Source organism: Lontra canadensis, unplaced genomic scaffold (assembly GCF_010015895.1).
Source record: "Lontra canadensis isolate GAN:19392208 unplaced genomic scaffold, GSC_riverotter_1.0 scaffold70, whole genome shotgun sequence".
NCBI lineage: Eukaryota > Metazoa > Chordata > Mammalia > Carnivora > Mustelidae > Lontra > Lontra canadensis.
Genome location: NW_022631064.1, coordinates 479,094 through 492,289, shown reverse-complemented (window position 1 = coordinate 492,289; position 13,196 = coordinate 479,094). Strand labels below are relative to the sequence as shown.

The 13,196-nt window shown below is 41.5% G+C and overlaps 1 protein-coding gene across 2 annotated transcripts in view; it reads left to right on the top strand.

Annotated features, from left to right (window-relative positions):
* Positions 1–13,196, top strand: part of FOCAD (focadhesin) — a 297,139-nt gene that overhangs the window by 34,366 nt on the left and 249,577 nt on the right. For both annotated transcript variants that reach the window (XM_032880503.1, XM_032880504.1), the window contains exon 4: positions 1,541–1,695. In XM_032880503.1, coding sequence (XP_032736394.1) covers positions 1,541–1,695 — 155 coding nt within the window. The remainder of the gene's footprint in view (positions 1–1,540; positions 1,696–13,196) is intronic.

Here is a 13,196-nt window from a genome sequence, read left to right as displayed (position 1 = left end):
GGCATAGTAATACCTGAGGCAAGGGTTTTTATTCATTTATTTCATTTTCCTGGTTTATAATGGAGTGATGACATGTGGAACCGTTTGATATTGGCCATACAGGTGAATAAAATTTCCTTCTGAGTAAAAGAACAGAAATATAAATATTTATTTCCTCTAGTGACTGTTAACTATATTGTTCTGTATAGTGGGATCCTAAGATTGAAAAGGCTCTCAGAGCCAGCTACAGTGGGCAAGTGGGCACAATATGATGTTGATTTTCACTCTTTATTCTGTGGGAGATGAGGACCTTGTTTTTTTCCCTCAAATTATATATTTTTCTAATAACTTATGTCAGGAAGAGGGGAAAATAGCTTCATGATGTTCTTTAAAAAAACAAAACAAAGCAAAACAAAACCCAAACTGCATGTAAATATAAATGGACTTCACTAACCCACAATACATTCAAATATGGTTTATCATTAGTCATGAGCTTCTGGTGGGGTGGGTCATGGATTCTTGAGGATGTTCTGAAAGGTAGAAGCTCTGCTTTTATAGGATTTTTCAAAATAAAGATCTTACATTTACTTATGTTTCCTTCTGGTACTTCTCTATCAAACATGACAGATTTACGGTCTGAGGGGGCAAAAAGTCAGTTTCTTTCTTTCTTTCTTTCTTTCTTTCTTTCTTTCTTTCTTTCTATCTTTCTTTTTTTTCTTTTTAGATTTGTATTTATTTATTTGACAGAGAGAGACACAGTGAGAGAGGGAACACAAGCAGGGGGAGTGGGAGAGGGAGGAGCAGACTTCCCCCTGAGCAGGGAGCCCGATGCCGCAGGGCTCGATCCCAGGACCCTGGGATCATGACCTGAGCCGAAGGCAGATGCTTACCCGACTGAGCCACCCAGGTGTCCCAAGTCAGTTTCTTTCTTGACCACAGCAATTTTCTAGGCATTTGTTGGAAACCATGGAAATAGCAGCTTGCTGTCCCCCCCTTTACTATCTTTCCTCTGGACTCACATTAGACTTAAGTAAATTGAGGCAGGGGCATTGTGGGGGATGTGGGGCGCATGTAAGTGGTAAAGATTGCTGGTAGGAGAGCAGAAACACGTTCTGAAAATGTTGTTGCATTTCGGGCTTAAACCACAGGCATGATTGGGATGGAGTTCAGCCTAGATTAACTGCTATGCTGATATTGATGGTGTCTGGTTCAAGGGCTTGTTGGAGCTCTGTGCGAGAGCCGAGAGCCGAGAGCCGAGCCTTTGTTTTGATCCCCTGTCAGTTTCCTTGGGTTGCTCAAACTCAAGTTATACCCCTGTCTGCAGCCAGCCTTATTCTGCAGCCGGGACACCAGATGGGCAAGAGTGGCTGTATCAGAACACATCCATTATCTCTCCCGGAAAACCGACTCTAGTTTATTCTACAAATGGTGGGACAACAGCATCATCTTTGTATGGGAAAGCTAGCCCACTGTGAACAAATTACGTTTCAATGAATGCCTGGGGCTGTCCATGCCTTTGCTGCTCATTGGACGTGTCTTTTGATCACTGGTTTGTTTTCAGACTCCAGCTTTGAACTTGCTGTGGGAGAAGTGTTGCAGTGATAATGTGGTGGTTCGAACGGGCTGCTGTGAGGGTCTGGTGGCCCTTGTCGCTCAGGATCACGCAGAGTTTGGCTATGTGCTCAATGGGATACTCAACCTGATGCCATCGACCAGGTATTCTTTCCTTCGTGTTTAATCAGTAAAACACATTTTTAGGAAAAGAAAGTCACTGATTTGCCATTAAATGTCAACATTCACTCTTCTTGCCAGTTGTTTTTCTTTCCCTTAAGATGTCACGCAGTCGATATTTCATACGTGCCGATTTAAACTCTATAGTCTTGGAATTTGTGGTCATTTGCTGTAGTTAAGCCTCCAGGGCTTTCTGAGACACCATTCTTTTTTTTTTTTTTTCCCTTAAGATTTTATTTATTTATTTGACACATAGAGAGAGAGTGTAAGTAGGCACATCGGCAGGGAGAGGGAGAAGCAGGCTCCCCACAGAGCCGAGAGCCTGATGCGAGACTCAATCCCAGGATCCTGAGATCATGACCTGAGCCAAAGGCAGACGCTGAACCGACCAAGCCCCCCAGGCGTCCCTGAGGCACCATTCTGAAGTGGTCAGACAAGACCATCTTTGCACCATGTTGTGGAAGTGAGTGTCTCTTGTGAAACTTTTCCCAAAAAGGGGTGCTGCTCTTTCGTTCAAAAAATGATATTGATCGCTATGCTTTCATTTCAGTTCTGCCTGTTTTAAATCATTTAGGCATCTGTTCCCTTCTCCCAGTTTTCATCCAGCTAACAGCTGCCTTCTCTGTAGGGTTGCTTGCTCTCCTTGTGTTTGTTTTTTGTCCTATCTGTGGAAGATGGCATCCTGGACTTAGAGTCAGCTAGGTTGAATAACCTCTGGCCTTTTCATCTTTCTTCACAAATCTTATTTTGTTCTTTTAGATCCTCTCTGTGTATCTTTTTAGAACCTTGAGTTTTCTTTGTAGTGTGCTGTCTTTAGTCAGAAACTCAAACCCTTTAGTGTGGTATACTTGCCCTTCCCCAGACTAGCTCCAGCCTTTTGTTCAGCCTATGTTTTCTGCCGTGAACCCTCTTCTCCAACCATACACAGCCCTTCCCTGTTCCTGAGCCTGTGCGTGAGCTCCACTTCTGCATGGAGGGTTTCTTCCTGTTTTTTGACACCATCTCCTTCATCCTTTAAGGTTCAGCTTGATGTCACCTCTCCTGGCCAGATAACGTCTCTCTTCCCGGCTGGGCTACTTGATCTTTCACAGTATTTTTTTTTTAAACCTATATTTTCATATTGAGTACATTTTTGGACAGTAATTAGATGACCAAATATTTCTGAATAAGTAAGAATTTGATCATGTCTAAAAACTTAATCATTTTCTGTCTTTTTCTTTGTGTGCAGACCCACACTTGTGCACCTGTTCACGTGTGTGCACGTGTGTACACACACTTTTAAAAAAGTAATTTTGAACAGGCTTTTAAAATGTTAAGTTTTAATGTGTTTCTCTTTTAACTTATTGGTTGATTTTAAGCAGGCCGTGTAGGTTTTGCCTTCTGCCCTTTTTTCAGATGCAGGTATTAGTATTTGTGTCCCCCTCACTAATTTTCAGATGCCTTAGAATTCATAAACATAAACATAAAATCTACTTGCACTGTGGAGTTGTATTATTTATATTCAGAAGTAAGTATCAGCAGGGTGATGTCTCTGTCTACATAAGGAATAATTAGAGCAGGTTATATTGTACCTTTTTTTTTTTAAGATTTTATTTTTGGGGGTGCCTGGATGGCTCAGTGGGTTAAGCCTCTGCCTTTGGCTCAGGTCGTGATCCCAGGGTCCTGTGATCGAACCCCACGTTGGGCTGTCTGCTCCGCAGGGAGCCTGCTTCCTCCTCTCTTTCTGCCTGCCTTTCTGCCTACTTGTGATCTCTGTCTGTCAAATAAATAAATAAAATCTTAAAAAAAGAAAAAAGATGTTATTTTTTGTGTAATTTTCACACCCGACATGGGGCTTGAACTTAATATAGCCCTGAGATCAAGAGTTGCATGCTTTATCAGCTGAGCCAGCCAGGTGCCCCAGATTATATCTTTTAATTCCAGAAGGTAGTGTTAGAAAATTTTGCTGTGTAGGATGTCCTTCACACATCAGTATAAGTCTGTCATTACTATTGTAAACTGAAAAACAGGATGGAGCACCTGGGTGGCTCAGTCAGTTAAGCGGCTGCCTTTGGCTCAGGTCATGATCTCTGGGTCCTGGATCCCTGTGTCGGGCTCTTGGCTCCGTGGGGAGCCTGCTTCTCCCTCTGCCACTCCCCTCTGCTTCTATTCTCTCTGTCAAATAAATTAAAAAAACAAAAAAAGAGTGAAAAGCATGAGCCTTGTGGATAGTGAATCAGCATGTCATCTATATATGTTACAATTCGTAAGTAACCTTAGATTTTTTAAAATTTAAAAGCATGTATTTTGGAGGGGCGCCTGGGTGGCCCAGTGGGTTAAAGCCTCTGCCTTCAGCTCAGGTCATGATCCCAGGGTCCTGGGATCAAGCCCCACATCGTTCTCTCTTCTCAGCAGGGAGCCTGCTTCCCTTCCTCTCTCTGCCTGCCTCTCTGCCTAGTTGTGATCTCTCTCTGTCAAATAAATAAATAAAATCTTTTAAAAAAAAAGCATATATTTTGGAGGTGCCTGGGTGGCTCAGTTGATTAAGTGTCTGACTCTTGATTTCAGCTCAGGTCGTGATCTCAGGGTTGTAAGATTGAGCCCTGCATCAGGCTCTTTGCCCAGCTTAAGATTCTCTCTCTCTCTTTCTGCTCACTGTCTAAAAAATTAAAGTAAAAAAATGTATTTTTCAAATAAGCAACACAATCACATGGAAAAATTCCAAAAGGGTATATGAGGCAAGGTGTCTGGCTTACTCCTATATTTCAGTTTTTTTCCTCAGAGGCAAAAGTCTTACAAGGTCTTATTTTCTTATAAATGTGTTTATGTACATATAACTGACAATTTACCTGTTTATTTTTCCTTAAGAAAAGAAATAGCCTATTAGCCACACGATTTATTTTTCATTCTTAAGTGAAAATATGTATCTTGAAAACTGTTCTTTAACAAAAATAAAGTGCTTTCTGATTTTTTTGAGCTGCATAATATTCCATTGTATGAATGTGCCATAATTTACCCAATTCCCTGTTGTTTTCAATTTTTTTTTGCAAGTATAGGTAGTGCTTCAATGAGTAATCTGATAGATACAGGTGACTGTTAGTTTTCAAGGGCCATCGGAAACATGGTCACGATATAGAAGAAAGCCTTGTATTTTATAGTAAACCTATATAGGAATTTTTAAAAAAGATTTTATTTATTTTATTTTATTATTTTATTTATTTATTTGTCAGAGAGAGCACAAGTAGGCAGAGTAGCAGGCAGAGGCAGAGAGAAGCAGGCTCCCTGCTGAGCAAGGAGCCTGATGCGGGACTTGATCCTAGGACCCTGGGATCATGACCTGAGCCAAAGGCAGCTGCTTAACCAGCTGAGCCACCCACGCATCCCACCTATATAGGAATTTTAATGATTGGAAGATCCTGGGGGAAAATTTTTTTTTCAAGTTTTCTGTCTGAGAATGTTCTTGACTAACTTACAAGCCTTGGGGAGATGGAGACAGGGTAGACCTTGAAGCGAACCAGTTTAATTTTTGAATCAATTTGATGATGAAATGTGTTATGTAAGTGTGACATTTTCTTTATTGTTGCCAGTAGAGATAATAATTATGTGTGAAGAATTTTTTTCATTTGCTTGACTTCAAGTAGCAGAGCTTTGTGGTTTGTAAGGATTACCAAGACTATACTTTGCATTGTTTCTGTCATTAGAAAAAAAACAAAATGAGAATCAAATTTAAGAAATTTAATTTAATTTAATTAAAAACAGGAGGCCCAAACAGCCTTCTCCTTCAAATGCTGTGCAGGGCATTTTCTGACACAGAAAACCATCTTTTTACCATGCAGATGGAAGAAGAAAGAAAACTGGGGCACCAGTCCTTACATTGCACAAAATAGCCTTTGAAACAAAGACTGTAACAAGAAACAGAGAAGAACACTATATAATGATAAAGGAGACAATCTAACAGGAGGATATAACAATTTTAAATATTTATGCACCCAACACGGGAGCACCTAAATATATACAACAACTGTTGATAGACATAAAGGAAGAAAACACTAATACAATAATAGAAGACTATAACACCCCACTTATATCAATGGACAGATCATCCAGACAGAAACTCAACAGGGAAACAGTGGTTTTGAATGACGTGTTGGACCAGATGGATCTAACAGGATATATCCAGAACATTCCATCCCCAAATAATGGAATACACATTTCTTTTCGTGTACATGGAACGTTGTCCTGAATACCTTACATGTTAGGCCACAAAACAAATCTCAGTAAATTTAAAAGAGATTGGAATCACATCTTGCATCTTTTCTGTCCACAAAAGTATAAAACTAGAGATAAAAATCAAGCAAACATTCCCTCCTCCCCCACTCCCCCCATCTTTATCTTTGGGATATAAAAGCAGGAATGACTTTGTCATTTCCCTGTGCTTCTTGACTGAGATACTTTGCATCTTCAGTTTCCAGCATTTAAGTTTCTACTTGTCTCTGGATTTCTTTTCAAAAAGAGATTTATCAGGATCTAGAGGCACCCTGGGAACAGAGCCACACAGTAATTGCTCAGCTTTGACATAGAACAATAATTCTAAAGTGTAATCTTTTCATTTTGCCTACCTACTAGCATAGCATCTTTCAGGAACTGAGGGAGAGATTGAGAGAGGGAGGGAGCAAGCCATAGTGAGAAGCAGCCTTCTGTAGAATGGAGAATGTAGCTTCGGGAGCTTTCTCAGCATTGCAGGAAATGTTGAAAGGCACAAGGAAAGATGGAAGGAAAGTTCTGTGAGGTCATCTCCCCTAGCCTTATAACCTGCTTCTCGACCCTTTGTAAATCTATAAAATTCTCTTGGAATGTGTATGGGAGCCCTCTCCCCAGCCCAGGCCATTCAACCTGCAATTTGAGAAACTGTGGTCTAGAGCCTGCTACACTGTATAGTCTAACTTTGCAAAAGACTTGACATTTGCAAAGCTCTGGTTGTCTAAACTTCAGGGCGTGGCTGGGAAAGTGTCTGGCTCTGTTTGAGAGACTGTTCCCTTCAAAGGAATAGTTTGATGTCTAAGAGTGTTCTTGGTTCAAAGGCAACATGAAACAATTGTAAACTAGTTTTTATAGCTTCTGTAAACAAAGAAATGGATTTAAGCGGTCTAAAATGTTCTTTTAATCAGTAAGGAAATTTGAAAAAACATTATTCCCTAGGGAGGGTGAAGGAAAGAAGGGGGACCACAAAGGAAACACAGTCAGGAAATCATTATCACCAGTTAAAATGTGAATTTTGAAATTAAACAAACTGAAATTCAAGTGCATGATACATGGTAGCATGTACTTTTCTCGTCTCTTAAGAAACTGCTTGTTTTAAGTTTAGATTATTTTAGATTTTGTTTATTTTTGTTTTTTACATTGAATTTATCCTGAGATAATAATTCCCAAAGCAAGTTTTTCCATTTTTCTGTTCTTAGATTCCGTACCCCCCTCCTTTACTGTGCTAGCTTCTAGGAAGCTCGTGCAGCCATTGTTGTAGTTGCTTAGTAACGGGATTGTGCACAGAAAGTGTACTTTCCTGTGGAACCAGGTATTCAGTTTTTGATACTGAGATGTCATGACAGCCTGTGATTTCAGTTCAACTGCTTCCCCAACCCCTTCCTTCTTTTAAAAATGTGTTTGGGAAGATGGTCATGTGCTAGATAAACCAGACTAGCCCCTGATTTGTGTGCCTTTTGTGCTTTTAAATAGGGGAGAGACCTGCGATTTATGTATTTGGGGAAAATAGTGTGTGTTAAGGTATGAGAGATTAAAGTCTGTTTTCTGAGATTCCTAAAGGAAAGCCTACTTTTTATTTTTATTTATTTTTATTTTTAAAAGATTTTATTTGTTTGAGAGAGAGAAGGGGCAAGGGGAGGGGCAGAGAGAGAATGCTAAGCAGACTCTGCACTGAGCACAGATCCCAGTGCAGATGGGGCTCGATCCCAGGACCCCAAGATCATGACCTGAGCTGAATCCAAGATTCGGATGCTTAACCGACTGAGCCACCCAGGCGCCCTTAAAGCCTGCTTTTTAATGAAATCTTGCATAGACTATTAAAAATGCCCATAGTGGTCCTGACTAAAGCTGATGGATTCAGTGAGTCTTTGATTGTGGATTGATGAAGGTCCAAGTTGTTTAAAAATGACTCGAAGAACTATTGGGAGTTGACATTTAGGGTAATTTAATGAGAAAAGTTCTTCTGTTTCAGGCTCTTCTCTTTTATTGATGACTCTGTTCCTTGTGGACTTGTTTCATTCTCTTGTAGGCGGTGGCTAGCAACTGAGGAGACAGTATATTCATATCTTGTATTATTGAAGCTTTTCTGTACTATTTAGGTGCTCCATTTTTGTTTTATTTGGCAGGAGAAGAAGTGTCAAGGAAGGATGGCTTCATGGGTTTTCCCCAAGATTTAAGGGGTCCGGTCATAGCATGCTTTCATCTGTAGTTGGGGTGTCAGTATCTTTTTTCTTTTTTAAAGAGACACAGCGAGAGAGGAAACACAAGCAGGGGGAGTGGGAGAGGGACAAACAGGCTTCCCGCCTAGCAGGGAGCCCCACGCGGGGCTGGATCCCAGGACCCTGGGATCATGACCTGAGCCGAAGGCAGACGCTTAACGACTGAACCACCCAGGTCCCCCATGGGGCATCAGTATTTTTCTTGAACTTTAGATGGTTTCAGGGTCGTATCTACATGGGTATCATTGCTTATTTCACTCTTACCCGAGAGTGACAGAATTGTTAGACCGTGTCAGTTTCCCAGTCTTCTCTTCTAAGTACTCCTGTAAGTTGTTTAGCTTGTCTCCAAATGTTCTTCTTTTCTTTTCTCCAATCCTTTTTCTTTCCCCCCAAATCCCAGAACGTCTTTCAGCTTGCAGCTCGTAACCAGAAAAGTGATTGCAGGCACTTTTGCCGTCTAGGACATTCTGCCCTATTTCTTTTCAAGTTCCTTGATCTGGTTGAAGGCTTTGTTTGCCTCAAAATCTTCCGTTGTAAGAGCCGTGTATTTGTACTAAGATGTTTCTAGGTGATTTAGGAAAAGCAACTACTGAAACCCATGTTACTTTTATAGTGGGAAAAGGCTTCAGAAGAAATCAGGCTGTTTTCTGGGACTGAGAAGATAAATGAGTATGTAGAACTTCCCCAAGCAAGCAGTCAGTAGTAGTATATTTCTTAGATTTTTTTTAAGCATTTTTTTTTTTTATCATTTATGCAAGCCTGGGTTTCCCAGAACTGTTTTTGATTTCCTTCCTTTCTTCCTGGTCTTCTTTGTCTCTCTCTCTCTCTTTCTCTCTCATATAATTTTATAATGAATTTCGAAAATGATTTGATCGTTAATCTAGTGTTTAACGTTCCATTATTTGCTGGTGACTTACTGTTCTTGAGGCTGACCAATTATCCTTTCTGGTGAAAAAAGATTTGGCCACATTCATACCATTTGTTTCCATCATACCCAGGGATGCCCCCTTCAGAGATAATTTGTGTCATTCTCTTCAACCCAGACACTTGGTAATTCTCATCCGTGGTCCAAAAAGTAGTATGGGTACTTCCTTGTACCTCATATTTGGAATATTTCAAAAGCAAAGAACCAAGTATTATTTGAGGTCTTTCCAACAAGAGACTGAGCATACATGAGTTTCATGTTGTAATCCAGTCACCCCCAAACAAAGGAAACCTGCCACGTGCTATTCATATGCACAATAGTAACTGTGCTATATTTACCTAGAGAAAAGCAATTTCGTGGGTGGTTTTAATTACTGGGGTTTGTACAGCTTGACCAAAAATGTTTTCTCTTTGGCCTTATTTATTTATTTCCTTGGAACACTCAGCATCATTCCTGACCTGCAAGTCCCTCTCATGTTAAGATCTGGGTCTTGGCTCTTAGGCCTAGGGAAAACCGAGGTTCCTTCTCGCCTTGCCTCTTGCTGCTCTGCTTGTAGCTGAGGCCTGAAGTCTCTGCTGCTCTCAACTGAGAGGCTTCTTGAGTCAAGTCAGCTTTTTCTGGAACCTTCCCAAGGAAGAACTTGTTCCAGCTGATCTTCACTGAAGGACTTTTGGCAGAAGGTTACTGAGTGTGTTAGCACTCTCTGGGCTACGAGTTACAGAAGCCCACTTGAACTAATTTGAGCCTCAAAGGGTGCTTTTTATTTTTTTGGTAAATGGGTGTCCCCTAGGACCCAAGAACAGGGATGCAGCCGGGTCTCAGAAATGAATTGGATACAGACTGCGTGTTTCTCCCTTCTTGCCACAGACTGAGTCTTTCTGCCACTAATCCACAGGGCACCACCTGCACCTGGGCTAATAGCTCTTATATCTAAAGGACAGCCAGACTGAGCTTAGCCATGATTACAGATTTCCAAGGGCCCGTGTATGTGTGAGATGTTCACTCTGGACCAGTCAGGTCTGCTAGAGGCTGTGTGTTAGTCTCCTAGGGCTGTTTCCACAGAATGACCACAAACTTTGTGGCTTAAAATAACAGAAATTTATTATTTCACAATTCTGGAGGCTAGACGTTCCAAACCAAGGAGGCTGCAGGATTGGTTCCTTCTGGAGGCTGGGAGCACGTGTTCCATTTCTCTCTATTAGCTCTTCTCTTAGATGTTACAATCCTTGGTATTCCTTGGCTTGTGGCTTCGTAACTCTGTCTTTCCAGGCCCTCCTTGTCTGGGTGTCTGTCTCTGCTCTCCTTTCCCTTTCTCTTAGAAGCACACCAGTCATTGAATTTAAGGCCCATCCTGGATGAACTGATCTCAGGATCCTTAACCATATCTGCAGAGACCCTATTTCCATATAAAGTCATGTTCATGGGTCCCAGGGGACAGGAATTAGATGTATCCTTCTGGGAGACACAGTGAGGCTGTGTCTTCACTGTGTGAACATATGTGTGCTAGGTTCCCTACACATGAACCACATGAATGGGGAAGGAATAGTAAGTCCCCACTCAGGAGACTGGAACACTATTTCCAAGGAGTCTTCTGCACTGGGATTGAACTTGGAGGAAAGCCATGAGTTGGGAAATAGGTATCTTTCAGCCCCTCAGCTCAGCTGTAGCTTTGAACTGTAACTATACCTATGTGACTGATGTCAGACCGGTGTTGGTCCGACAGGGCTAGGCAGATGAGTAGATAGAGAATTGAGTGGATAGAGAGTCATTGTCAAAGGTAACGTAACTATGTTCCTGTGCTGGCGAGATGCTGCCATGTTTTCCATTGTCGTCATCTTCTGGAATGTTCTTTTGAAACTATGTCTTACCTCCAAACAGTAGCAATGGCAGTAACAATGTCAAAAGCTGGGGCCCTTGGGTTGCTTAGTTGATTAAGTGTCGCCTTCGGCTCAGGTCATGATCTCAGGGTCTTGGGATCGAGTCCCACATGGACCTGGGGTTGAGCCCCATGCTTAGTGGGGAGTCTTTTTGTCCCTCTGCCCCTTTCCCAGCTCCTGCACTCTCTCTTTCTCAAACTAATAACATCTTTACAAAAGAGAGAAAAGAGTGTCAAAAACAAAGGGAGAGTGGTTTGAGATGAAGCTGGGAAGGTAGGTAGGGGCCAGAGAAGGCAGTTCACAATGGCTTATCTTGAGCATTTGCATCTTTATCCTGAGTGTCAGGGAATCTATGCATGTATTTATCTTGTGGGTATCAGGGGTTTCAAAAAGGCCTCTCTGACTTCAATATGCACATAATATTAAAAGTGTTGGAGGCACCTGGGTGGCCCAGTTGGTTAAACATCTGCTTGCAGTTCAGGTCATGATCCCTGACTCCCTGGATTGAGCTCTTCTCTGTGGAGAGCCTGCTTCTCCCTCTCCCTCTGTCACTCGCCCTGCTTGGGCTCTCTCACTCTCTCTCCATCAAGGAAATAAAATCTTAAAAAAAAAAAAAAAAAGTGTTGGGTTTTGGGTAGGCAGATAGAATGGATATAAAGAGATGAGTTTAGGTGGCACTTGCTGTAGATCAGGAGAAGGAAGATACCTGCTTGCACCAGGGAGGGAAACAGGTGGATTTGGGAGCTATAGAAGGGGTGAAGTTGGGCTACTTGGGTGATGCAGTCAGTCAAGCATCCGACTCTTGGTTTCAGCTTAGGTCATGAGCTCAGGGTCATTAGATCAAGCCCCATATTGGGCTCCACGCTCAGTGTGGTGTCTGCTTAGGAAGACTCTGTCCCTCTGCTTCTCCGCCTGGTGCTCTCTCCCTCTGTCTCACATAAATAAATTAAAAAAAAAAAACAAAAAGAAAAAGAAGGGGTGGAGCATTGAGGTGAGTTACATATGAGGATCTCTGAATGGAATATGTCAAAGGTGACGCCTTGATTTCTGACTTGCCAAACAGGTAGATAAGGAACAACGAGAGAGAAGGTGTGTGGGAAGAGCAAGAGTTAGATTTTAGACGTGTTGACTTTGAGACAGATGTTGACTTTGAGACAGAGTTCCGATGTTGATGTGGGAATATCTAGTAACTCATAGTCATAATATGTAACCAGATATTTTCTGTCCTGATTAAAGCCTTCACTTGGTCTCGTTAAAGAGCTCTTCCATGTATATATGTACATAGAGAACCTGCTTCTCTAAGGGCTAATTCCAATTTCTGAATATGTTCCTCAGAAGTCTCCTTTTTCATATGAACATGTTTCTTTGTCCCTGCCAAACTGTGACTAACCATAGGTTATAAATAAAAGATACTGTGGTTATTTTATTGTTTACTTAAATTTCTGCTCATCTTACCCATCTAGGGGATCAAATTTCCTCTTCTATTTGTGTTCAGTGAGTCCTTCTTCACCATAAGATTATAAATCTCTTTTACCCTTTTTTTACTATTAGAAAAATAAAAGTGGCACATACTTTTTTAAAAACCCAAACAATGGCCCTTGTAGGTAGTGAAAGTAGTAAATGGTATAACTTTTCCTTTTTGTCATCTTCTCGCTCTTTTCTTCTCTTTTATTTTTTATTTTATTTTAAAATTTTAATTATTTTTAAAATATTTAATTAATTTATTTGTCAGCAAGAGAGTGAGAGTGAGCGAGCACAAGCAGGGGGAGGGGCCAGCAGAGGGAGAAGCAGGCTCCCCGCTGAGCAAAGAGCCCAACACCAGACTCCATTCCAGGACGCTGGGATCATGACCTGAGCTGAAGGCAAATGCTTAACCAACTGAGCTACCCAGGCGTCCCTTATTTTAATTTTTTTTTTTTTTATGAAATGTTCTCTTTTTTTTTTAAATTAATTAATTAATTAATTTGACAGAGATCACAAGTAGGCAGAGAGGCAGGAAGAGAGAGAGAGAGAGAGAGAGGGAAGCAGGCTCCCTGCCAAGCAGAGAGCCTGATGCGGGGCTCGATCCCAGGACCCTGGGATCATGACCAGAGCCGAAGGCAGAGGATTAACCCACTGAGCCACCCAGGCGCCCCTTATTTTAATTTTTTAAAAGATTTAATTTACTTGAGAGAGAGAGTGAGAGAGTGAGAGAGAGCATGAGAGGGGAGAAGGTCAGAGGGAGAA